The sequence below is a fragment of the Phalacrocorax aristotelis genome, chromosome 6 (assembly GCF_949628215.1).
Source record: "Phalacrocorax aristotelis chromosome 6, bGulAri2.1, whole genome shotgun sequence".
Lineage (NCBI taxonomy): Eukaryota > Metazoa > Chordata > Aves > Suliformes > Phalacrocoracidae > Phalacrocorax > Phalacrocorax aristotelis.
Window position 1 is genome coordinate 20,659,385 of NC_134281.1, and position 26,448 is coordinate 20,685,832.

Sequence of the window (26,448 nt, forward strand, 5' to 3'; positions counted from 1 at the left end):
AAAATGCAATGTTTGCTGCTTTTCCACAATCTGCAATAACCACATTACCCAGAGCACAATGCTTGAAACAAAACCAAGTGACTTGAGGCTGGTTCTTAAGGGGAAGCAGCTATAGACTTCTGCCACCAACTGTCATGCCTCTTCCCTGACTCCTCTGTAGGGCTGGTTCAGTTGTTTGTGTCAGCTGCTGAGCTTGTATATTTTTATTTCCAAAGCCTTCACACAGTTTCCCCGTCAGAACGCGGCAATTCAGCTCCTGTTACCAGAAGCAGGGCAGAGGATTTTGACTGAGGCATGGGGCCAGGTACGTATGGCAGGACCTGGTTCAACAGGCATCCCAAGTTAAGCTGATGTCCCCTGTGAATTAAAGCTCTTGGACATTCACTGATGTTCTTCAGGTCATAATAACAAAACCAGCAAAGCAAAATCACTGCTGAAGACTACAGTGTGGTTTTTTTGACTCAAGGTGGCCTAAATTCATATGCAAGGTTTCACATGAAGATATAAATCCTGGTACCTTTTTAATTTGATCCTTTGCTTACTGATTAGTACAATACTACAGTTTCAGGATCCACAAAAAAGTAGAATGGAGTAAGAAGTGCCTTATGTTTTGGCATAAGTATACGTGATCAACACAGACTCTGTCAAAAAGGGAAGAAATCAGTATTGCCCCACACACAACCTCTGAGCATGCTGCAGCACATTTATACTGTCCAAATGAACTTTCCAAGGAAACAGTCCCCCAACACTTGAACCCATCCAGTTCAAGTTCAGTTTTGGACCTAGCATAACCATAGAATATGCATGTCCTCATCTCCCACCATGTTTTAGGTCAACTGTGTAAAAGGACTTGTATCCCATTCAACTACTTCCTCTCAGCTATGCAAGTCTACAGTATCACAGGCTGCATATGACAGGTGAAACAAGAACACACGGAGAAAGTGTACATAAAATCCAGGGGACTTCTGTTTTTCCTTATGCGCTTCTGTGAATACACAATCCTTTATGGAAGTTTCCAAAGCACACTCAGTTGTTCTCTGCACTGAAAATGGGCACAATCACTTAATACTTAGGAGTAAGGACCCATTTAGAGCTCCAGTAAGCTGCTCTGTGAACATTTGAATAAGGAATATTTTGCCTCTGAAACAGATGTGTTTTAGCAAAGTGAATTTTGACAACAAATAGTAGGTCCCTGTTGCATGTCATGGTTTAGCTAAAAATCCTGAAAGCCTGACTTAAAATTATTGTTCTTTGGCTTCAGAAAAAAAGATCAGAGACTTGGGATTTAAAATAAGATTTGTTTCTATATGCACACAGTTTCTAATGATCAACTGACACCTAGTAATGTGTTACTTTATGATAGTTTGTTATATCAAGGATTTTAATAAAGGAAAACCATAATGTTGTTCTGAGAGGGGCTGTAAGGAGTGGGAAGACATCAAAAAAAAATCTCTGGCGTTTTAGGAGGCCAAATGAAAAGATCACGTAACAACAGCAGCCCTGTCTATGCCAAACCAAAGATACTTTTTGGAAAGAAGGCATGACGGCAACATAACTGAAGCATCCAATTCGAGAAGTGATCCAACTCCTTGATTCTAGGAATGAGCACGCAGTAAGACACATTACTGCCCACCCCTACAAGCTGAATGCATTAGGTAACCTTATCACAGAATCATAGAATCATTTACATTGGAAAAGACCTTTAAGATTACCCAGTCCAACCATAAACCTAACACTGCCAAGACCACCACTAAACCATGTCCCTAAGTGCCACATCCATACGTCTAAGTCCATGGTGAACCACCATCCGCCTTCTCAAAAACAACTGCTACAAACCCCGTCTGCTGGGGTGCAATACAAACATATTCTCTCCCCTCCAGACTGGAAGGTAAGAAGATGGCCTCCTATTAAAGCAACTCTGTACTACAGGTTGCCAAAAGACACTATGCTAAACTGAACAGCTGGGCCAGCTGCAAACGCAGTGGAGGTCCCTGCATCTGCCAGGTGGGGCCAAGCAGCCTGAGCAGAAGATGATAATGATGGAGTCTCCATAGGCAGAGAGCTTCTCAGCCATCCCAACTTCACTTGTGTGTTTTCCTGTAGGATGAGACAGAACTACCATGGAAGAACAGCATTTGGAGTTTTAGGCACTTCTAGGACTCGCAGAGATAGCACATTGAAGCACAGCCATTGCCAGCCTGCTGGAGCAAGGATATTCTTGCTGCTTGCTCTCTCCTGAGACAGCATGGCAGAGCAGAGTGCAGCTGGGAAAATCCTCCATAGAGTTTCACTCATGTTAGAGAAGAAAGTTCTACTGCTTCAAAGGCAACTACAGCATAAAGTATGGAGTGAATATGAAGAATTCCACATCCCTTGATGTGGATCCTTAAAGGAATCAGCAATCTCACACGCTGACCTTTGCACAGCTCAGATAGTGGAGACATGATTTTGCACACTGTTCTCAGAGAATCTGCTATTCCTTGGTCAACAAGAAGAGCTACCTCATCCATAGGAGATTTTGGCAACATGCCGATAACCCCACACACAAGTTCTTCTGTTTCCTCCAAGGAAAGATGCAGATGTAGGTCATCCATACTAAAAAGTTAATAACTCATCACAAGAAAATACTGGAAAACACAGGGCTTTCTCTGTATCTCTGCATTATTACAGTGTACTATTATTAGCAGCTGTAATACACTTGATGCTTCCAAAGAAGCCAGAAGCTCCTGAACATGCACAGTGGTGGCTGTATCTGTGCTTATACAGTGAGTCTTGTCATTGCAGTAAGGATGGGCAACAGCGTAGTGCCTTCTGTGGTGAGCAGAGAAAATAAAGCTGTCTGCAGAGTCTGAAAACTTGGAGGGCACCCCTGCAGCACGGCAGGGAATGGTGGCAATCTATCTATGCTAACACAAGCTCAGAAGTCAAAACCAAAAGCTCTCTCAACACCAGTCGGTGGATTCTGAGTGTTCATAAATTTGTCAGATCTCTTTACTGCGCAGATAAATTGGTATTCAGAGCTACTAAAGCTGAAGAGCTGTACCAGAAAAGCTTGCTGTTGAATACTAAACAGGACAATCTGCAACAAGCCATATCCCCAATTCCTTTCAAAGGCTTAATATTTACAAGCCACACCTGGCTGCTGGGAAAAGGCCTGTCACCTCATACTGTCTCTCTGTATAAAAGAAGTACACTCTTCTGCACTCATTCATGACAGCGCTGCACAAGAGAACGGCACTGAAACCACATGATATGGAACACAGCTATATTCTGAAAGGTAGAGCACTACAGTCCATCCTCCTCCCTCCATTCAGGAGGGCAAGACCCAGAAAGGACCTGCCTGAGATGTCCCCAAAGGTGGACACAGGCAGCCCCATAAACTACAGGAACTACAACTGTCAGAGCCCCAAATGGCTGCCAACCCTTCTTGGCGCAGAAGGAGGGTAGTTCGTACACCACACAGTGGGGAGGAGGGAAAAACCCACAACACTAAGATCATATGCACTGTAGCTTTATTAAAGACGAAGTATTACATTATACTTGTATAGAAACCTGGAATCCAAGGAAGGCTGGGGCCATCACAAAACTGTGAGAGGACTGGAAGCTGCATACATAGGAAGGTGCTGCAGACAGGAACTTGGTTTTAAAGTGCTGCTAATGTGAATGTGGTCTCCAGGACGTATAATCTGTCATTTAGCACAAATGACTCAGAAAAGAAATCAATGCAATAATGTCAGCACTCTGTGAAAACCCTTCAAGTTTAGTGCTAGAGATGCAAAAAGAGTGAGCACAGAGGATTCTGCATGTCAAAAAGGCCGTGAGCATGTTTTATGGATGAATGTGTTTGTTGCCTTTTCTGTTGAACCAGCCTTATAATCCTGAACCAAGGTTGATCACTGTCACTAACACTGACTCAAAACAGATTTGTACTTCCTATTTCCTAAGGCACCACATTCACAGATGAGGAAAGATGGGCAAGAACGCCTTTTGCTTCCAAGAGAAGTCCTTGCAAGGCTATTCTGGCTACATACAAGAATCAATTGCTTCACACAGATCAGCACTGAAGGTATCTCCCCAGCTTCTGAAAGGTGAGCTCCTCCAGACTGAAGAACTCTGCTGATGAGTGGGTGATCTGGTATTGCCTCAAGAAGAAACTCCATGTGTGCTACAGCATCTTCTTGAGCTCATGGATGATCACTTCAGCTCTCAGCAAGTGTCTGAGATCTGCATAACCTTATTCAAGGCTGACGCAGTAGAGAGGGCCACACAATGTTCACTGTGCAAAGCACTAAATACAGCAACAGGAGATTCTTCTTCCTCTAGTGCCTTAGCACCAGCCTTGACGGTCAGCCAAGTTGTCTTCTGTATAATCAGCACAATAAGCAAGATGCATCTCTGCGCCCCAGCATATATTAGAGACATCTCACATCAACCCACAGCACATCCTTTGTATCAAACCAGAGTATAAGCCCTTGTGGAATCTACTTCTAATCAAACTTCACTGGGTTGGTACCAAGCCCTCATCATGAGGAAGCCACTAGCTGGCCACAAATCCACCTTTCAGAGGTGTTTCCCCAAGGGCACTGCATCACTCCTGAAAAGAAACGAAAGATCTAAGTTTAGCATGGTTCTGCTGCCCACTTCCAGAAACATGCCCCCCCACTGGTACGGAGCAGCTGCTCAGCTTTCCAGCCCTATCTAAGGCTGGAAGCTGCAGCATGACAGCACCTGCGGCATGCTGGAGCTGGGGGCAAGTGCAGTATTTCACCAGTGCTTCTGACCTCCAAGAGTATTACCAGCCCAAACCCCACCTACACATACAGCTACAGTGAGGGAGCTAAGACTCAATTACTTATGGGCCAGACAAATGCACAGCCATGCCTGCTACCACAACAGGAGCTCTGCTTTAAGGGAGAAGAGATTTCAGTGCCTTGGAATGCACTCCAGCTATGGAAAATGGAGACCTTATCCCTGGTATAGACAGGTGCACCACTCAAAAAACTCTGTACCAATTTTTTATCATGAAGTGTAAGCTTCCGGCCCTTAGATTATGAATTTTAGCAAAATGCAACACTAAAGAACAGAATTTTGAATTTCAGAGGCTTCCTGAAATATTCCTGAAGCCAATGATTCACTGTTCTGACATACTAGATAGACTGCACTTGGAGGAAAAAAAAAAAAGGCACCTTTTAAAGGTTTATCTAAGGGACTTATTAATATTTAACAGGGTACCAGTGTGACAGAGCTTATTGAGAACAAGAAAGATAATCTAGCTTCTTCTAGGACTTGGTCAAGGCAGTTTGAGTTTAACAAAGGGAGGGATAAAGGGTGCAGTTCCAAGCACCCATATGGGCCAGGTCTGGAGAAATTAAAGAAAAAAATAAATGCAAGTGCAAGAAGGTGGCTAAGCAAGCAATAAAGTACATTAAGTGCCAACAGCACTTGCTAAAACAAAAGCTTTTCAAAACGGAGGAGGCAGCTGCCATTAAGTAGCTGCTAGGTTAGTCATATTCTCAGGTTACACTACATTTCCTACATGTACCTCCACCACAAGAGGATGCCTATCCTCTAGCATCAGCCACCTGTATCCGTGCGGACATCCCTCTGGCCTCAAGCATTATTACTGTTCAGAAAGCTCCCTGCTCCCATCATCCCCTTTCCATGAATGCTTTTCTCCTCAGGGGTGCAGCACTGCCTTCCCACATCCACACCCAGTGTTCAAAAGTGAGTATTCAGAAGGATCAGAAGCAGGCTAACAAACCCAAATCAGTTTCTGAAGTGCTGCACTAATTTAGAGGGTACACAAAGGGGCTGGGGTAGACCTCAATGCTCCTTATGATTGCAATCCAGCTCACCTGGTCCCTCCAGGTCCGCTTCATAGAGCTCCTCTCTGCACATGCTGCTCTCCATCTTGGTCTGTGTGTCCATTCTCTACCAGGCTCTCCCAGCTCAGCAAAAACTCCTCTCAGTTCCCCACATGGGCTTGCAGAGTAAGCTAGAAAAGCTTCATGGGCTGCCAGCAATTTCTCAGGCTTGCTTTCCGTGAACAGCTTTTCCCAGCTGCTGGTACTACCCCTAGCATGAATCCTGGTTGGAAAACACAGGTTCCAAGCTTGTCCCACCATGGAGTGCATCCAGGAGAACAATTTGAACAGAAGGCTCAGAGTACGCTTCATGTTTTCACTTATTACTTGGACATCATTGCAGCATCTTTAAGGCTGAATGACTCATCATAAGCAGCCCCTTAAGATAAAGATCACTCCGTTGTGCTCTCTTCTCCAGGGCATACATGTGTGTTCAGCCAGAGTTCTGTGCACATCAGACACTCAAGATGGTATCTCAGACTTTGTTTATGTTTGACATTAGTCAGGAAAGTAGAAATAAAGCTTCATGACAATCAGGCAGGAGATAAGTTTAAAATGTGATCAAAACCAAAACCAGGACAAGGTGTGTTCATGTTAGATTCCTCGAAGGTCAAAAGGTATTGGCTTCAAGTTCCTTGCAGTCAGCACCAACACAAGTGCACATACAGTAACAGAAGAATGACAGACACTGTGCCACAGGCAGCCTGGTGCTGTTACAGGCTGCACTAACAGCTCCTCAGAGGGAGGCCCACACTGTAAAGCCAAATGAAAGCCTTGATCCCAGTGAGCAGAGACAAGTATCTTCAGACAGGACAGGGGGAGCTCACAACCTGTTACTGACAACCCCTTCTCAGAGGGCTGATGACAAGTCATCACTGCTCGTATCTACTGAAGCAGCAGTACATCCACAGCTCTGCCTCCATGTAAGGCAGCAAGAGGCACCAGGACATATTGCACACTAAAGCAGTAAATGGTCTTTGAGAAGATTCCACTATCACCTCAGGGTTTATTCTTTGTAATGATTAATTGAACAGACGTGACCAAACACACTTGAAAAGGCAAACTGAAGGATAAGCCAACAATCTAATACAGTTATTTGTTCCAAGGCTTACACATGATGTTGGAAGAAGCCCTCCTCCCCCCACAAATGGATTTGATACTTTCAGCCTGATACAGGCATCAACTAAAAAAAAATCTAACTGATGGAAATTACAAGTTAATGTTGCATAGGGTAATACTATAAAGTCTGACTTTGATATTTTATCATTGTCTGTAAATATGTGCCTTTTGGATTTCAACAGAATTACTGTGCCGCTTCTTAGGGTCTCTCCTTTCACTACCTTGTTGAAAATCTAGATGCTGTTTCAGCCTGTGGGCTTCAGAGACAAAATAATCTGAAGAATAAACAGCTTTAATGCGTACCAAAATCACACCAGGTATATCAAGAACAGTTTCATGGTCAGCACAACCTTCAGTGAAAATACGCTTCCCTTAGCACATACACAGTGTGTAAAAAGAAAGGGCTTTATAAAAAGAAGCTGAGCTGCTTTTTCCAAGAAAACCAACCATATATTTACCACCAAAACAGAAAAAAGTCTTGTGAAAGATCACACAGTGGAATCATCATGTTGAAGCTGCTGAGATAAGCTTTATGATAAGCATTATCTTTTTGTGAAATTGATCTGAATCTCACTCATTTTGAGTTAATTGCATGTTATTTGTTATGGCTGTTATTGTTCTCCAACAGCTGCAAGCATTCTCTCAAACACACTCAACATGCATACTCATGATTAATGTTATTTTTAACATTTCTGGACAGCACTCAAAAATATACAACCCACTCAGACAGGCTTAGCACATGCTCTTCTGAGCCAGGCTGCCGTCATCCCATTGAGCTGATACAGCCGTGCAGCCAGCGGGCTCAGGTGTAGCTGAGAGACATTAGTAATCCAGCAAGTTTGGTTTAATACTCATTAATATTTACATACACACCACATCATAAAAACATTGTCTAGCCTATGACTGGCTTCTAGTTTCAAACAGGCTTAGCTTTTCAGAAGTTAATACAAATTCAATTTCACACACTTCTCTATAGGATGACCTAATGTGAAAAGCTGGACTAAATTTACTACAGCTTCTAGTTACCCAATTTCAAGAAGTTTTCACAATTCAGGAAGCTTTTATTGTCCTAGATGCAGCCATCTTGCGCAAGAAGGATCAGAAAGCTGTTTATTAGCAGCTGCATCTGCAGCCTCAGGACATAAGGCAAAACAAAGTCTTTGGAGTACCCACGTAACCTAGAATAATGCTACACTGCTTAAATTACTGATGTTGATTGGACAGGATTAAACAACAGCTTTAAAAGCTCATAAATTATGAGCTAATTTAAACTTCATTCTTTCCCTCCCCACAATTGCCAGAAAAACTTAAAATAAAAAAACCAAAACTTTGCAGATGAGGAGAAAGACTGAAACAGAATGCAGCTTTTAGAAAGACAGCAGAAAACTGCAACCATCATTACATGTGACCAAACAGCAGACACCAGAGCTTCTGCACGTAACTGCAAATGCTGCGTCTCACCCTAAGTAGTCTTTGAAATAGGGAACGGGAAGGAGGAAACAATGGTTCTCTAATGAGAGCAGTAAGTCCTAATAATGTACATGAGAAGAGACTTATGAAGAGATTCCCAGGTCAAGCTGATTTATTACTGAAAACTGATGTATTTCAGAAAAAAACAACTGACAAATCACATCAGCACAGGCGAAAAATGAGTGTGTTGCAATTATTGGGTTGCAGTCAGTGTTGTGGCTGACGACAGTCATGCTGCACTAGAAAAGAGAAAAGGAAGCAAGAAAGACTGACTGCGCCCCTTAAAGCCTGCTTCCTGGGCCAGACCAGATTATGTGACACAGGGGTGCTCTTCAGTTCAAAGGCTCACAAGAAGGTTGTGAAATCTCCTTTGACAGCTTCCAGAAACAAAAATATACTTGAGAAATACCCAACCACCCCAGTTTCTCTCCCCAGCTACTGAACACATAGGAAGCCTTTACATAATATATTGACACCAGGAATTCCAGCTGCTTCACATTCAACCCATAATGGTAATAAGAAAAAGCACTGAAGAAGGTAGAAGCCTCTGCTTTCCTAGGTTTAAAAAAGACACAGAGAACAGCCCTGCCATTCTGTCTTTCTTTGGAAAATGACAGAAATTCACTCTGGAGCAGGAGCTGTTCAGCATCATCAAAGCAGGAGAGGTAACTTGAGATGGTCTCCTCTGGTTTCCCTACTAGTATAATCCAAACCAAACCCCAGGACTCACCCCACATTTCCTACCATCGCACATCTTTGTTGCAGTACAACTCTCACAAAGCAGCCTTGCAAAATATTTCTTTCTTCAGAATCCTATACATACTGATCAGAAGTACAGTAAAATTTCATTCTTTGAATGAGGAAGAGCATCCAGACCCAGTATTTGGATATTTGTAAAACTTACTTTTTCCTTTTTTAACCTGTCTTCATATCTAAGAAGGGTAAGAGTTTCATGTTACTGAAGGAGAAACGTTAGGATATATCAGGTTTCCTGAGGACACTATTTGTGCAGGACATGTTCCACAGTAAGACTATCTCAGAAACAAGATTTAGAACAATCCAAAAGGGTTTAATAATGATTTAAAAAATAAAAAAATCTATTGAGGAATTAAACTGCTGTCCCATGTCAGTATTTGCTTTACTCTTGATGGCTATTAGAACAGCCTTACTGTTTTCCTGCTGCTCCTACATCTCTCTAGAGGCACCAGGACACATGCTTTACCTCTGAAGTAGCAGTGAGCACAGCCATCAGTTTTGAAGACAAGAGGACAAACTACAAAACTCAGTGGGCATTTTCATTCAAAAATACCTGCAATTATGGCACCAAAGGCTTTAACCAAACTGCCTAAGTGAGTATTGGTGTGAAAAATACCCTTTCATAAACTTGAAACTAGAAGCACTGGAAAAGCATTCTCACCTGAACTGTAATCCTTCAGTCGCAAGTCCTTCACAGGTGTCCCATCAGGTCCTCGGAAAGCATTGAGAATCTACAGGAAAACTAAAAATCAGTCTCCAAAAATCAAACCTTGGAAAGTGAAGCACTTGCTAACTTACGTTTCTCTCTCCCCAAGACTTCTTTCCTTTCTAGGTTAACTCTGTTACAAACTGGCACAGTTTCCTGATTAAGTTCCAGCAGTACCTGAGAACTGTTTATTGAGTTTTGGGAAGTATTTTGGCATTTTGTTTAAATAAGCGAACACCACAATTCTACTGTGCAAAGGTTTATCACACTGGTTTCAGCCAGACAGTTCACCTCTGATCCTTATTTAAGGTCAAAGAGGTCTTACTGCCTCTAACAAAATCGAGGGACATGGGGTGACTGTTCTAAGTCTTATCATCCTCTGATGGACAAAGTTTCTGTCATGAGTTCTCCAGTATCAAGCCTCAGAAGCTCTGACCATCACAGCTAACCCTAGCAAAAATTATTTCATGTAGGGGTTCTCATGTCTGGAACTGCCACTAAAAAAAAAAAACATTCTAACGCAAAGTGGAAGCTTTTGGAAAGGGAGCTGCTTTCACCTTGTAGCCCAGATTATTTTTTGTTTTTTTTACTAAGATCAGCAGTAGCAGAAGACATCTTTTCCATCTCTACAAGATCTCATTTAAGCAATTTCAAGTAACTAAGAACAAATAAGTTCACTTAGACACTACACATCTTCTGAGCCTAAAATATAAAACAGAGCAATTAAAATGTTTTAAATATATATATGTGTGTGTATATATATATATATAAAGCAAAGCTGGAAGTAAGGCCTGTTAAACAAGAGTCTGAAGTCAAGGCTTTTAGCCACCAACACCCGACATGCGACTGCAGAAAAACTCGTCACTTCCAGACCCCCCCAAAAACCAGAAAAACCAGATTTTAAAAAAAACCAACATTTCAATCACTTCTAAATCTGGATTTTCCCCGGGGAAAATGACAGACCATCTGAACTACATTAACCAGGCTTAAAAATGGTACATTTAGAAACCCTTGATAGAAGTTTTTGGATAGGAAACATCCCGCTTACATCATCCTTTGTGGCAGTTTCAGGCACTCCTCCCAGCCGAATGAGTTTGCTTGGCTTCATATATTTGGGACAGGTCCGGTAATCTTGGTCCTTGAGTTCACACAATCAAGATGGTTTTTACAAATGAGCAATGCTAGCTCTCAAGATACGCAAACAGTAACAAGATATAGCAGAGTCTAATTCAAAGGCAAAGGCCCGTAGGCAGACTGGCTCAAATCTTTAACCACAACACTGTTTAAGATTCAGAGAGCTCTGGAGGGCTTATATTACTAGCTTCATATGCTCATTGAGCTGTACAATGAGATCTAGGTCCAGGAAAATAAAACAGGCAAATCACCTCTCTCTGCTTTCTAGCAGTGGGAGATTGAAATTCAATAGTAATTATTAACTCAGTAGTTACCATTACCTTCAGATTTCAAACTTAACTCTGAAAGAAAACAAAACATGCATGAGAACAGCTGTACTGTTCTACACAGGTCCACCCAAGAGAAAATAACAAAATACGTTCTTCTATGTACTACTTCCCCCCAACACCCTCCCTCCACCTAGTAATTTTCAACTTGGGGACAAATCTGGTTCTATGTATTTAGCAATTCTCAGTTGCTAAATGGCATTTCCCTTGAGAAGAAAATATTTCTCAGATAGAAAGGGTGCCCATTAAAAAAACCTGGAGCATGAGGATGATCTCAGAGAAGGTCAGTGAATTAGGATAGAACTGAAGTGATGGGGTACAAACGGAAGACTCCTTCTCAGCTCCTTCCATTCTTTGGCCAACATGCATTTAACAGAAACATCAACTGACAAAACCACCTACCTGAAGGCTCTTATAGGGCCTAGAGTCTTTGCTGGGTTTTCCTTCTGCAAAAGACTTGCCATGTTCATAATCAAACAGCTGATGCCCTGGCAGCCGGTGATCCACATCACGATACTCAATGTTTCGGTAGTCAGTATCTTGCCTTCCAAGGAAATCCAGGCCACCTTCACCCTTTAACCCAAGATCAGAATCGGATCTTTGCTGCTCCCCAGCAGAGAGCTGCTGCTGTTGCTGCTTGTTAGCAAAGGTCTGAGGTTGCTCCTCTTGGTCCTGAAGAGCAGGAAGAGGTCCACAGCTATTTTGGAAATTGTGTGAAGTGTCATCTTCAAGACCCAGTCCAAGAGATTCCTCTTCTCTGGCTGGTGCTTCTGAATGTTGAAATTCTCCTTTTTGGCTACCAAAGGGAGTTCTGTCTAGACCAAGTGCAGGCTCCTCTCTCTTGCTGGTGCTTAAACCAGAGCCCTCTCTTTCTGCTAAGGGTACAGGAGATTGGTTGTGCCTGAAGTCTACAAGGTTTTGATCCACAGGAGGCATTTCCCTATCTGAAAAGTCCATAGGAGGAGCCACATCTCTGTTCCTAAAATCCTGATCAGACCGGGACCTGTGCCTATTTCTGAAGTCTGACGATGGTGCACTTCTGTTTCTGAAGTCCAAATCAGAGGTGCCCACACCCCTGAAGTCCAAATCAGGTACATCTCTATTTCTGAAGTCTGAGTAGGAATGCTCTCTGCCCCTGTAGTCTAACTCAGACACTTCTCTTGCCCTAAAGTCCGAATGAGATCCATCTCGACCTCTGAAGTCTAGATCAAAAGACCCCCTTCCCCTGAAGTCCGATGGAGGTTCATCTCTGCCCCTGTAATCCATATTATGTGCTTCCCTATCCCTGTAGTTCATACGGAACATCTCCCTGTTCCTGTAGTCCACCGAAGCAATGTCCCCACCCCTGAAGTCCATAGATGGTCCTTCTCTCTCTTGGAAGTCTCCAGAGTACATATCCCTGCCCCTATACTCAGAAGAGGGTGGCTCCCTACCTCTGAAATCCATCTGAGAGTCATCTCTGCCCTGGAAGTCAGATGATGGGAAATCTCTGCCCCTGAAATCATGGTGCCCCTCCCCACCTCTGAAGTCACTACGTGGTCCATCTCTAGCTCCAAAGCTGAAAGGAGGTTCCTCTCTGTTGGCAAACTGAGGATTGAGGAGGCCTGTGAGTGCCTGGATATCAAAAGGAAGTGATTCTCTGCCAGAGAAGTTGCCAGAGTGTCTTTCTTGAGCAAGACTATCAAGGGAAGGAGGATATTCCCTGTTCCACCCGGGAGCAAACCTTTCTTCTTGGCTCCCACTGTAGAAATAAAGACAGTATTATTCATAACGTGCTTAGAGTCTGAAATCTACACAGCAGCACATTCTTCTCTAAACTTTTATAGAGTTGTGTAACAGTCTAAGATCCGCAGAAGATGTTTGGCAGTTTAAGATGAGGCAGCATACGACAGATGTGAGAAAGTAAACTTGGGTGCTCCCATTTCAGCACAATTTCCAGAAGCACTCAACAGGGAATACCTGCAATATTAATGGGTTAATGATGGTAGCAATTCACATTGACCTGCACTGCACACAGCTCTGCAGCTGTTTAAGGTTCCATCAGCTGGTGTGTTTGTTCATTAGCATCACCAGCACTTGCCTGTGAGGAACCACTTGAGCTTAAGCTCTCCAGGCAGTATGACAAACAGCTAACTTCATATGTCATCCTGAGGCACATAAAAGCAGAGGTTACCAAACATGCTCTATTAACATACTAGAGAGACTCATTTATGCTTCCTTGTGCTGGAGTCTAAACTGGCAAAATGCTGAAAGCTACCAGTTCAGACGTTGAGGATGCCTCACAAGAATATGCCAACAATCAACGTTCAAGATGATCCTGTGCTCATGCCTCCAGACTGGCTGTCTCACACAGAGCTTATAACACCATAGCTACGAGCTCTCCTGATATCTGCATAAAACCACTCAGGAAGAAGTTTCCTCTTAAGACAGTTTTTTCAAAACCCAATGAGTTTGTTCAGTTTGGGGTTTTTTTTTGTTGGTGGTGTTTTTTTTGTTTGTTTGTTTGGGTTTTTTTAGATGGAGCTACCTGATTTTTCATCTAAGCGAGGATCCAAAACATTTTTTTTAAAAATAGAATAATAAAATATCAACACATTTTAAAATAAATGCCAAATGCTACACAAATCAGTGGACATTTCCTTAGCAACTACAGCAAGTCAAGTTGTTCTTCAAATTTCACTACAGATTCACTCACCAACAGAATGCCAGGTGACATTTGCACAGTTAATCAAGCCATATACAGATCTCCTAAGCTATATGCCCCTGTTTCACCGCCATATAGAACAGTAATCAGAACTTGGTTCAAGGTTAGAATTCCCCACCCAATAGAGTAAAGAATGATGCCAATAAAATCCACTTCAAAGACTTCAGTAGAACAGCACTACCGATATCATCACAAAACACAGTCATGCTCTTATTAATACCGTTAAGACATGTTCTGGAGGATACTGGTTTTCATAGCTCAAATGTCATCAGTTTTCTCAACACATTAGAGTTGGACAATTATTTGAAGTATTCTTGTTGCAGAAACCTAAGGTATACCATGAGGAAGTACCTTTATCATGCTGATATTCAAATAACAGAGGTAGACACGTGAGCAAAGGATGAGAGAATTATGCACAACAGAGGAAAACCCTAGCTCTTGGTGTCTCCATTATTTTTTTTTTAATACCCAGAGCCCTCTTGCAAATACATGGCCTAGTAACAACCAGATGAATATAACGTAAGAAAAATATCATGCTGTGCAGGTCCAGTTGCACATTAATCTTTAAAACCATTCCAGTGATATTCGGAAACGTCTAAAGGAGGAACATGGCCAAAAATATGGGGATACATGGTCTACTTAACCTCATGGAGAGAACTAAACTCTGAAAGTTTTCATAAAATCCTGTGTGTAATGAAAGTGCCAGTACTTCTGAAGTTAAGGCAAGCACCATGGTTTAAGAGAATCAACATCACACTAGTAGGCACTTCTACATCTTACAGCACATAGAACAAAAATCCATATGGCATATCTTCACCTTAGCTTACAACAGCTAAACTAAGTATTGCTAGAAAAGGTGGTGTGGAGAAGGAATAGAAATACTAAAAGCAGCTGTCATTAAAACAAAACTACAAAACTTCACAGAAATGCAGAAAGTTACACTGTCACTTCCCTATTCTTTGGCAATCACACCTAACCCCACACAGGCCTCAACTTTTACCCAAAATAGTCTGCTTACAGGAGGATGTGCATAAAGATGGACAAACAGAAAGTTCTTATGGCTTATTGTATTTCAGAATGTTGCTGAAACAAACTGTACATTCAAATGCTTACCGAAAAGACCCCATTCTGTTGCCTTGTCGATGGTCTCCCCACATTTTGACCTTGTCTAGTAGGTTTCCAGAAATGGCTAATTCACTTAAGAACACCAAGACAGCACAACCTGTTGAATAAATAACATTACGGTAACCAACAAAGCAAAGAATACATATCACATAAATAAAACACTGCTGGTTAGGAGAAGGGGTGCATGGAACATCTGATCAGGATCCACAAGTCTACAAGACCACACTAAGGCACAAATGAATTTAATTGTTGTGTTTCTCCATGTTCAAATTTGCAAGCATCAATCAACTTCTGAAATCAAACTGTCAATATGGCTGGGCAAACAACCTGATTTCTGCTTTGATTAACATAAAGCTTTCCAACATACTGTGCTGTCTGACACTATTCAGAGTACAGCTAGAAATGTGAGAACACCACAATCAAGTGGTGATCAACAACAAGGACCGTTGCTGAACAAGAGTATGCAATTAACGTTTAATCCAAACTATTTTTGCCAAAAGCTCTTTGCTGCTGTTCAAGGAAACTGTCACTACTACTGGTCTACTATGCTTACTCTGCCCTCAGAAGTATGTAGATAACAGAGTAGGCTTTGCCAATAAATTGTTACAGGCACTGTTCTCCAATGCTTCCCTCATCAAGCCAAGTGCCGCAAATAACATTTGCCTCAACAGAGATCTAAAATTTCATCCCCTTCCTTCCACCAGTGGAGAAGGTGAGGATTTCCTGGCAATTGCCAAAGCTGGGACTTGAAATGGGAAGTACTTCCGTCTTTCTCCCTCAAAAAAAAAAAAAGGTAGCTAGCAACCTGATTGTCTCCAACCTGCTCTGGCTAAACCAGTTGAAGTGGCTCCAGAGGACTGCTGTGCCTGCCATCAGGCACACATGCTGCTACAGAGCAATTCAAAAGCAGGATTAAACTAACTGCAGCAGTTAGGTCGAACAGAAAACAGTACAGTCACCACCAGGCCTGGCTAGAGCAGCCAATGTCAAAGAAAAGCACACAAGATCCTATTTCTTCTCACTTCCAAAGGTCAGGGCTGTCGTACGGGTGGCAGGTCAACAGAGCAGGTTATGACAGACCTTACACCAGGAAGCGATTCCAGATGATGCTGCCAGCAGCTGCCTGTGCCAAGGAGCTAAGGGGAGCTGTCCTGCCAAGACGGAGTACCCGCTCCTGTCAGGGTCCGTCACCAGCCAGCGAACCAAACACTCACATGGGAGCTGGGGACGGCAGAACCTGGCAGGCCTCAGTATGCAGGGGTGTAGAGGCAAAGGAAGGCAACCTGTGCAACCACTGCTGATCCATCCACTGTAACACCATTTCTAAAGAAACAGGTTCATTCAATAGGCCACTCAAGCCTGAGAGCACTGGTCTGCTTATGTTGTACATGGCTTTTAATGCAAGAAGCACCTTCCTGGTCCTAAGGATTTCCTCCACAAGCTCTACCATTATTTTCTTTCTTGGAGGTGAATCTAAGAGAACTGACACTGCACCCTCCATGGAGGGGACAGGCAAACAGAAATGGTTATGGCAGTCATAACAGTTGGCTGTCATCAGCCAGTCCTTTTATCTACGATCTTTTGCAGCCTCCAGACATCTGCAGACCTGGTGTTTCTTGTTATTTCCTTTTGGATTTCCTCCCCCAGTCAGTTCTCATTAGCTTACCAATACCTAAAAAAAAAAATATTCCTTGCCAGCTGTGAACTGGTTGGACATAATATTCAAATTATCAAATGGGGAAAAAATACCATTGGACTGATACCAGGCCTGGCATAGATCAGCTGAGCCATGCAGCAACATCCACCAGTATGAGGTCATGGTTCAATAACACAGGCAGCAACAGTAGCTCCAACAGTCCCCTGTTCAGCCTGATATGATTTGCTCCCTCTGCTCTGCCTTTGGCAATGTGCAACGCATTAACTGTGCCAGCTTGTGCTTTTCTCAGTCTGCACCAGGGATGACCCTCTGAAAAGAGTTATATTTAAACTAGGTCATTTCAGCGATACAGTTTACAACACAGCCCCACAAAACAAGGTGACAGCAAACTGCAGGACAGGAACAGAAACTTCTTAGGCTGGCTTCCATCAATGCCAAAACCTCCTGAAGGTACGCCCTGCTACAACCGCTTCAAGAGATGCATGCTGTGATGAGATGCCATCAGGATTTACCTTTCAGGTAATAGCCAGCTCAGCTCCCACCTCCCTGCTCACAGGCAGATGCTGGGAGACAGGTCAGTGGGAGTAAGGCTGTTTGCCAAAGACACACCAATAGAGCCCAGGGCTGGGGCCAGGCCAGCAGCAAAGCACAGCAAAAATCCACCCTCAAGTGCTAGGAACTACACATCAATTAGTTTGCCATACCTCAGTCACATCCACGCGCCCAAAAGAGATGGCAACAAAGGACGTTTCACAGAGACACAATAACGCAGCCACAAAACACACAATGTGGTCCAGTTACTCACACAGCCTGGATTTAGAGTCCTTTTAAGACAATAATTAGCTGTTAAAATTATACTGAATATTCAGGAGGGCTGATATGCATCCTGAAAGTATGCATTTTATTTCCCTCCTCCTCTCCCCGCTGGTTCTGTTTCCTGGTGGCAAAGCCTCGGCTCCAGTGAAGATACAGTAGGTGAGACTCAAAGGATAGGATGCTCTTTTGTGGCCTTAGTTCATCCAACGACCGTTGGTCCTGCAGCCCCCCCAGCAGACAGGAGAGACTGACGGAGCTCCAGATGCTCCCTGGCAATTACTCCTAAGGACTTCCTCAGGACCATGCCCCTGCCCTCCCGAGCGCACCCCCAGACAGCCCAGCGCCTGGCACTGCCGCTCAGGGAATGTTCCTGATTCTACTTTCCAAATGCACATGCTGAGCCTGATGGCAGACTCTTCTGGATCTCTTTTACTTCAATTTACATCATACTATGGTAAAATGATGGCATTGTACATCAGAAGCATGCCGCTGATCCAGACTAAGGAGCCAGCCTTCCCAAGGAATAATTAAATATTTCTGGCAAAGGGCCAAGTACGGAATGCCAGCAGACCTCAAGCATTTCCTTACCAACTTACACCAAACTTTGCACCGTTTTACAAATTTGGGGGAGAGAGGAGGAATTGGTGATGGATTAGCCAAGGTGAAGTTTCAGAGAGACGCCATTTTCAGAAATATACTCTGATATTCACAACTTCTCTCCAAACTGATTTTGCCAAGGCTGCCAGACTTGGTATTTATAGACCATGAGGAAATCAAACACATAACTACACACAAGACTACACTTCAAGAACAGAGGAAGTAATTTGCTGTGGAAAAACTTTCTGTGCCCAGTAAAGTTTTTGTAAGGCTGAAGAAAGGAAAAAGCCTCTGTGAAATTCAAGTATTGAGGTACAAAAGAAAACATTTCCCCAAGCTACAGAAACTGCAAGTAGCCAAGAAAGCCTGTTATTTCCAGTGTTGAAGAGGAAGATGTTTAATCCAGAAGTGAGGAAATATCAAAACCATGTCACTGAATTTTGAAAGTAAAGGGAGAGAGAATCATTTCAGCTCTTCCTGGTGTCAAGCTGGAGGTTTTCACTTAAAAAAAGGGATGTGTGTGCTTTTCAGTTGTGTGATGCTTTTAAAAACATGTATTAGAAACAAACAGGTGAACTTCTAAACACACACACACACACACACCCCCGATTACTATCCTGACCTTGCTTGTCCCAAAGGACTTCATAAGCACATTCCCAGCTAGGGAGCATTGGGAAAGACTGTCACACCACCAATGCCCTCCTGGGATAGGAAAGTGGATTCCACCTATAGCAGTACTTCCAAAATTAATACCACACACCAGCAACAACATCAAACTCTTGTGTTTTAAAAAGCAAAACATAAGAGATCACTGTTCTTACTCCCAGTAGTTCACTACCACTGCATTACCCAGCCTCCAGCAGCCTCCAGCACAAGCCGGGCCACATCCCGCCTCCACCTAAGCCTTTATTTACAGTCCAAAATCCCATCCAGCCCATCACTGAGCCTAACTACCAGCTAACAGACCCCCAGCGACCACCCTGATCACTTTTCTCTGCAACCCAGCATGAATCCAACCCCCTTTTTCTCTATCCCTTTTAAAAACACAAGTGTTCCGAGACACTTTTCACATAAACACATACAACACGGTGTGAAAGAAGCTGTTATTTGACCAGGGTCTCAGAATAATGCAGACATATCTCAAAACGCCACAACTACCGACAGCAATGCAGACAGCAGGCCCCAACGCTGAGCACAGCCGTGCGGGATACCCCATGGCCCTTCTGTACCGGGACCAAGCTGCCCAAGCCCACGGCTCCCATCCCACTGGGGTGTGGGGCTCTGCTGGGGAGATGGAGGGACATGGAACCGGGATCCCCACTTCCTCACAGCTCACAGCCAAGGCAGCCCCCAGCCTCCGACAATTCCCCTGTCACGGGTGACGCCAAAAGACACACACACACACACATCCCCTCTATGCTAAAAGACTCCACAGGAGGAAGCCCAGTCTCCTCTATTCAATGGTGGCCCCTAGGAAGGGCCCCCCTACATTCCTCTATCCCGGCCAGCCCCACGGGAAGACACCTCCCCATCCTGGGAGACCCTCAGAAGACCCCTGCCCCACTCCTCCCCCCCGCCCCAGACACTAAGGGAGATCCCCTCTTTATCCCAGGGGACAGCCCAGAAGCACTCCCTATCCGGGCGAGGCCTTACGGGAGACTCTGTGCCGCGCCGGTACCCCTGGAGCCGCCCCCGCTCCGCTCCCGTCCCCCGGGAGCTGCCAGCCCAGCGGCCCCACGCCAGACCACACACTGCTCCACAGGCAAAACCCGCGAGCCCCGCCCGGTTCCGCCACACTGGGCAGTACCCCCGCACCGAGCGGTACCCCACCACCACGGCCACCGCCGCTCCCAGCGGGGGTCGCGGCCGGGGCCGGCAGGGTCAGACCGCTCCTCACCTCCCACCGCCGCTTCCACCGCGCCAGGCCCAGCGCACCCACGGCGAGAAACCGGATCTTCCGCTGTCCTCTTCCCGCCGCGCTGCACTCTGGGAAACGCAGTCCTGCCCCGCCGCCGCGACGGCGGCGGGGGGGAGCCTGGAGCTGCCTACAGCTCCCATCATCCCGCGGGGCCGGTGCCCGACCTTGGGGGCGGTGAGGCCTGGCCCGGCCCGGCCCGGCCCGGCCGCCGGGGGTGGGTTGTTCCTGCCGGGGCGGGGTGCTGCGATGCCGGGGTAGCCGCGGCGGTCGCGGTTAGGGGTAGGGCGGGAGGCGGCTGCATGCCGCCGGTGTCGTCCCCCCCGCCCCGCCTAGGCCGTGCCGGGGAGGGGGGGGCTGTCTGACGGCCCCCGCCGCAGCTGCCGCCGGCGCCGACGGGAGGAGCCGCGAAGGTCGGTCCTTGCGCCTTGTCTTTCGGGGGGTCCTGGTCCTGGCGCTTTGCCCGGTGTTCCGGGAGCCGCGACCCCCCCGGCCCAGGCGGGGGAGGGACTGGGACAGGCCCTGCGCTAGGCCTTGGGGGTCCTGGGGAGACTCCGGGGGGCTCCGGGGAAGGGCAGCGGTGCAGCCGGGAGGGGAAGGGCCGGGCGAGGACGGAGCCTCTAATCTGCAGCCCGGCACCGTCCAGGGCTGTTGGGGTGTCATAGGCTTTTGGGATTGGAGTCTGGCTCCACCGCTTGTGGCGTTACCTGCCGGCGTTGGGTCTGTGTGCCTGGCAAGCAGCAGGCGTCAGGAAGTGGGGTGTGAAGCCGGGGCTCTGCTAGCCTCCCCACCAGCTGGTTTTGGGGGCACAGGGTCCCAGGCCAGCCTGCCTTCCTACTGTTGCTTTCGCTTCTGTCCCCATGTTCACTTCCAGGCTGGTTTTCTCACGGGGCAGGAGGAAAGCATGGGATGGAAGCACAGCCAGGCTCTTGCCAGGAGGGCCAACCCACAGGGCAGGGGCTCAAGAGGGCACCCTGCTCGCAGGGGTTATGGCATCTGAGCAGCCCTGGCCTCAGGAGGAGTGTCACCAGCCTGGTCTCATCTCAGCCACCTAATCCAGGCCAAGAAGGGCCATAAAACCCACCCTTTGCAAACACGAGGCCTCTGGGATTGTTGTGTGTATGGGGCTAGCTCCCTTCCCCCTCGCTGCTGGGACATGGCAGAGGGAGGCTGAGCAGCTTTCCCAGCACTCAGGGGGAAATTGGGGCCAAGCCTGGATGAAAGGTCCAGGGCCAGGGGGCTGGAAGGAGCTGGGGCCACAGGAGGGAGGAAATCCTGCTGGATTAGCGCGGCTTTCCTGATGTCTTACTAGGGCTCGGTGCTGCCTGCTGAGCCAGCAGGATTGGGCCGAGGATGCTGGCGTGATGCTGGCGCATCGACTCTCAAGAGCAGAGCATTTGCGGGTGAGGGAACAGAGGGGTAATGCTGTCAGTCACACGCAGGTCCTGCCCTGAGGAATGGCTGCAGATGTCCACAAGAAGAAAGGCTGGGAAGTGCCCAATGGGTCCCTGGCACCAGGAGATGGGCAGCATGCAGAGCGGTCCGAGAGCCCCACACCAGGGCTGGCGCAGGGGATGGAGCCAGGTACGGGGCAGAGCTCGCCCTTGGGGTAAGCGAGGGGAAAAAAATTAGCAGCTCCTCATTATGCTGGCTGGGCCCTCCACAGTCCTGCGGGTAGGGGGAGATGGGCCAACTGGCGACTCCCCACTAGCAGAACCCGCACCATTCAGTGCCACAGGATGGAGAGAGGCAGGCAGATCCCTCCCTGCAACTCCCTGCCCCTTTTCCACCCTCTATCCGCCTGCTGCCTCAGCATGGGAAACAGGCGGACAGATGATGCACAGCCCATTGTTCCCAGGGGCAGGCCAGGAGGGAGCCATGTTCGTGCATACCCGCTCCTATGAGGACTTGACAAGTCCCGAGGACGGGGCGGCCGTGGCACAGAGCCCGGAGGACAGGCGGGGGGAACCAGCCAAGCTGACCAGCATGGAGCAGATCAGCAAGGACTTCAGTGAGCTGAGCACACAGCTCACGGGCATGGCCGTTGACCTGGAGGAGGAGATGAGGCAGAGCAAGGAGGGGAAGCTGGAGCCATCCCCGCAGACCACCCGCTGTGAGTCAGTGCTGTCTGGCAAGGAGGAGGAGGATGTGACCATGGACGCCTGGCGCATGCACCGGAAGCACGTCTTCGTGCTGAGTGAGGCAGGCAAGCCCGTGTACTCACGCTATGGCTCTGAGGAGGCCCTCTCCAGCACCATGGGTGTCATGATGGCCCTGGTGTCCTTCCTGGAGGCTGAGAAAAATGCAATCCGGTCCATCCACGCAGGTACTGCCCTGGGGGGGAGTGGGAGAGTTGGGTGTCTTGGCCTGCCCGAACATGCCCCTGACATGGGCCACATTAGCTGTCCCCAGGGGCAGATTGTTTCCTGGGAGGAGAGGCTGCAGCCTGGCTCCCCCTCACGGCCCCAGGGAGCCAGGCTTACAGGTCTGTCCCTGTAACTCTGTCCCAAGCAGATGGCTACAAGGTGGTCTTCGTGCGGAGGAGTCCACTGGTGCTGGTGGCAGTGGCACGGACCCAGCAGTCAGAGCAGGAGATCGCCCATGAGCTGCTCTACATCTACTACCAGATCCTGAGCCTGCTCACCTGGACCCAGCTCAACCACATCTTCCAGCAGAAGCAGAACTATGACCTGCGCAGACTCCTGGCCGGCTCTGAGCGCATCACCGACAACCTGCTGGACCTCATGACCCATGACCCCAGCTTCCTCATGGGCGCTGTGCGCTGCCTGCCCCTCGCTGCCAGTGTCCGGGATGCTGTCAGCACCAGCCTCCAGCAGGCCAAGGCCAAGAGTCTGGTCTTCTCCGTCCTCCTATCAGGGAACCAGCTGGTGTCTCTTGTGAGGAAGAAGGATCAGTTCCTCCACCCCATTGACCTCCATCTGCTCTTCAACCTCATCAGTTCGTCTTCCTCCTTCCGGGAGGGTGAAGCTTGGACTCCCATTTGCCTCCCCAAGTTCAACTCTAGTGGCTTCTTCCATGCCCACATCTCCTACCTGGAGCAGGAGATGGACCTGTGCCTCCTGCTAGTCTCCACCGACCGCGAGGACTTCTTCACCGTCTCTGACTGTAAGCGGCGCTTCCAGGAGCGCCTGCGACGGCGGGGAGTGCATCACGCTCTGCAGGAGGCCCTGCGCACCCCCTTCTACAGTGTCGCCCAGGTGGGCATCCCTGATCTCCGGCACTTCATCTACAAGTCAAAAAGCTCTGGGCTCTTTACCAGGTGAGGCCCCTGGGGAACCATTGTGCCAAGGCCATAGCATGGGGCATGGGGCAAGCCTTTTCCACAGATCCCCTTCTCCAGGGGGCTAACGGGGTGCTGTGTTCCTGCAGCCCTGAGATTGAAGCACCCTACGTGCGGGAAGAGGAGAAGGAGAGGCTCTTGGGGCTTTACCAGTACCTCCACAGCCGGGCTCACAACTCTTCGCGCCCCTTGAAGAACATCTACTTCACGGGCCCCCGTGAAAACCTCCTGGCTTGGGTAAGGGCCATGTGCAGGGTTTCCCTGGACCTGCCTGGCAGAGGAGGGGTGGATGTGGCACAACACAGCACCAGCTTCGTGGTCCCCACGGTGGCCCACAGCTTGTGCACAGTCTTTTCGTGGCTCAGCCTGCCCTGTGCACCCCTGTGCCAGGGAGGGACAGGCAGGGATAGTAGCAGGGGCTGGTGAGCACCAGCACCAAGGGCTGTGCCACGCACTGTCATGAACTCCCCAGTGCCATAGAGAAGAGCCGCTCTGGGGGCACACCCCAGGGTTTGGTCCCCCCACTTCTGAGCAAACCAGGTGCCACATATTTAGGTTACCCTGTTGCCACCCCATGTCCCTGCACCGGAGCCCCTGTGCCTGTTCCCAGTGCCCGTGGGGGGAAGATGCAGTGTCAGCCCCAAGTGGGGTGTAGAGGTGTGCCCAGTGTGTACCCTGCTTTTTCACCCAGGTAACAAGCGCCTTCGAGCTTTACATATGCTACAGTCCCCTGGGGACGAAGGCCGGTGCCATCAGTGCTGTCAACAAGCTCATGAAGTGGATCCGTAAGGAGGAAGACCGACTCTTCATCCTCACACCCCAGACATACTGACGGGCATTGCCTAGTGCATGGCACCAGCCGGGGTACACCCTGCTGTGCTGGGGCGCCTGTCCCCTGGGGAAGCCTAGGCCATGAGTCCAGGAGAGAGGGTATGGTGGGAACCCAAAGCACAGGGAAACCCACCCATGAGACTGCCCAACCTGGGTGGTAGAGGCAGGGTGCACAGCTGCCAGGGGAAGGGGGTGAGCAGGGCTTTCTCTCATATGCAGGCAGTGCCTCCCAGCTGAGGGAGCTGCCCTTCCTCTGCAGACCCCAGCTCCATCCCTCGTTGTGGGGGTCCTGGGACAGGGCTACTGGTACCCTGGGTTGCTGGAGGGGAGCTGAGCCCCTGGGTCCTGCTGCCTGTGCCTGGCACCCTCCTCTTTGCCATCCTGCAGCTGTGCCAAGGGTGGGGATCCCCAGGAGATACATGGCAGCACTCGGGGGACTCCTGTGCTGCTGTGCCCGCAGAGGGTGGGTGACACCACCCAGGTGGGAGACAGGGCTGGCCCAGGGCATGCACTGCTCATCTCCCTGCCCTGGGCAAGGGGGGCCCCCAAGTGCCAGGCAGCCCCTGGCAGTCCCAGACCCCTGCCCTGGCAGGTTTGCCCCCTTGGCATCTGTGCGTGCCCAGACCCTTCCCACTGTGGCTGTGAAAAGGATGTCCCTGGGGCTGCTGGCAGGTGGGGTGGTGGGCCAGCCTGCCCTGGCCAGGGAAGCGCGGTCCTCCCTACCTCCACATGGGGACGCAGAGCAGCCTGAGAGAGACTTGGGGTAGCGAGGTGCCCATCAGGGTGCTTGTGGTACATTGCTCCTGGGCAGTGGACCTTAAAGGGGTGGCTGGAGCACAGCCCTCTGGAGAGCCCACTGGCACGGGGCCCTGCTGCTCCCCCAGCCCAAGGAGGGTCTTCCCCTTGGTGTGGGGGCACCTGTCCCCCAAACCCAGCCCCTAGAGCCAGCTACGTTGAGCTTGCTACACAAGGGCTGCCTCCTCCCCAGCCATCCTCACGCACTGGTGTGGGGCTGAGTGCCCGTGAATGCTGCGGCACACCGGGCATGGCCCAACCCCACATTTTGGGGCTGTCTGCCAACTGCTGGGACAGGTGTTCGAGGATGGGCAGAGCCACCAGGGTGGCACTGGGACAGTGAAGGAGCTGGGAAGGGCCTGGCAGGGCTGGCACGGGGACTCTGCGTATTTATACTCCTTCCAGAGTGTAATCACTTGTCTTTGCTCATAAACATTATCTGGACCCCAAGTCAAGCTTCATCACATTCTTGTGTGTCCACATGCAAGGGAGGGGGGCAGCAAATAGCCAAGTTGGGCAGGAAGTTTGGTCCAAGTTTGGGTAAGGTGCAGTCCAGCCCTGAGGACCTGCTGGGGATCGAGAAAGCTGCCAAAGAGCAGTGCAAGGCAACCGGGGCTGTGGTGGCAGGAGGCAGTCCCAGATCGATGGTGGGAGTGGCAAAAACCCCGGGACAAGCTCGCCAGGGCTAGCTAATGTCGAAACCGAGCAGGAGACACATGGCCAAAGGAAGGACTGTTGGGTAAGGCGTGGGGCCAGCGTAACTGCAGGGCCTTGCACAATGCAGGGCGGGAGCCTGGGAGGGCTGAGGCTGGTCAGGTGTTGGGGACAGGGGAGCCTGTTTTCAGTGTGTTCAGCCCCTCCTGGGAACAAAGTCCCTCCAGCAGTGCGAGGCAGGGCCTGCACTTCCTGGCTGGAAGCTGGGACCCACAGCCCCAGTGCCCAAGGGTAACTGGACAGTTGGAAGGCAAATCTTTGTGATACACCAGCATAAAAAGCATCTTCCTTCATCTGTGGGAACAGCAGTGTGTCCCTGCAGCACTGGCACTTCCTGCCACCGCAAGCAGCCCTTGATGGGGGCAGAAAAAGGGACTTGAGGCAAAGAACGGGCATAACTGAACCCCTGCGGCTCCTCTCACAAAGCTGTGGCTGCCTCAGCCCTGCCCTTGCTCCCCCTGTGCCAAGCCTGCTGCATGCTCCCGGAAGGCTGCCCCGACACCCTGGAAGTGAGTCGCAAGTGTGGTGCCAGCACAGGCAGCTTCGGGGAAGCAGCGATTTCATGTGTCAGGGTGTTGACAGCCCTTGCCGCGGGTGGCAGTGGGGCTGTGGCTGAGG

At 48.5% G+C, this 26,448-nt stretch overlaps 2 protein-coding genes across 6 annotated transcripts in view; one reads left to right on the plus strand and one right to left on the minus strand.

Moving 5' to 3' along the window:
- RBM6 (RNA binding motif protein 6) overlaps positions 1-20,266 on the minus strand; it is a 59,372-nt gene extending 39,106 nt beyond the window's left edge. The window contains exons 1-5 of one of the 3 annotated variants that reach the window (XM_075096470.1): positions 20,172-20,266; positions 15,193-15,301; positions 11,778-13,116; positions 10,964-11,053; positions 9,871-9,940 (exon numbers count right to left, since the gene is read on the minus strand). In XM_075096470.1, coding sequence (XP_074952571.1) covers positions 9,871-9,940; positions 10,964-11,053; positions 11,778-13,116; positions 15,193-15,236 — 1,543 coding nt within the window. In that variant the 5' untranslated portion in view covers positions 15,237-15,301; positions 20,172-20,266. Of the gene's footprint in view, positions 1-9,870; positions 9,941-10,963; positions 11,054-11,777; positions 13,335-15,192; positions 15,302-20,171 lie in introns of all 3 variants that reach the window. The other 2 variants (XM_075096468.1, XM_075096469.1) reach the window with 2 other exon arrangements.
- A 197-nt stretch (positions 20,267-20,463) lies between these two features.
- MON1A (MON1 vesicular trafficking associated A) lies at positions 20,464-25,566 on the plus strand. 3 transcript variants are annotated; one of them, XM_075096480.1, is made up of 6 exons: positions 20,464-20,602; positions 21,632-21,773; positions 22,048-22,515; positions 22,704-23,469; positions 23,580-23,727; positions 24,182-25,566. In XM_075096480.1, the coding sequence occupies exons 2-6, from the start codon at positions 21,647-21,649 to the stop codon at positions 24,320-24,322; spliced, it is 1,650 nt and encodes a 549-aa protein (XP_074952581.1). In that variant the 5' UTR covers positions 20,464-20,602; positions 21,632-21,646; the 3' UTR covers positions 24,323-25,566. The 3 variants fall into 3 exon arrangements, with proteins under 3 accessions (XP_074952581.1, XP_074952579.1, XP_074952580.1); XM_075096478.1 differs by having other exon boundaries at positions 20,465-20,602; positions 22,701-23,469; XM_075096479.1 differs by lacking the exon at positions 20,464-20,602 and having other exon boundaries at positions 21,524-21,773; positions 22,701-23,469.
- The last annotated feature ends 882 nt before the right edge of the window (positions 25,567-26,448 follow it).

What these genes read in the sequence shown, in the direction of transcription:
- MON1A (XM_075096478.1), top strand. Translation starts at nt 21,647, where the DNA reads ATGGCTGCAGATGTCCACAAGAAGAAAGGCTGGGAAGTGCCCAATGGG. An exon ending in GGCGCAGGGGATGGAGCCAG is followed by an intron (nt 21,774 to 22,047) that starts GTACGGGGCAGA and finishes CATTGTTCCCAG; the next exon opens with GGGCAGGCCAGGAGGGAGCC. An exon ending in AGCTCTGGGCTCTTTACCAG is followed by an intron (nt 23,470 to 23,579) that starts GTGAGGCCCCTG and finishes GTGTTCCTGCAG; the next exon opens with CCCTGAGATTGAAGCACCCT.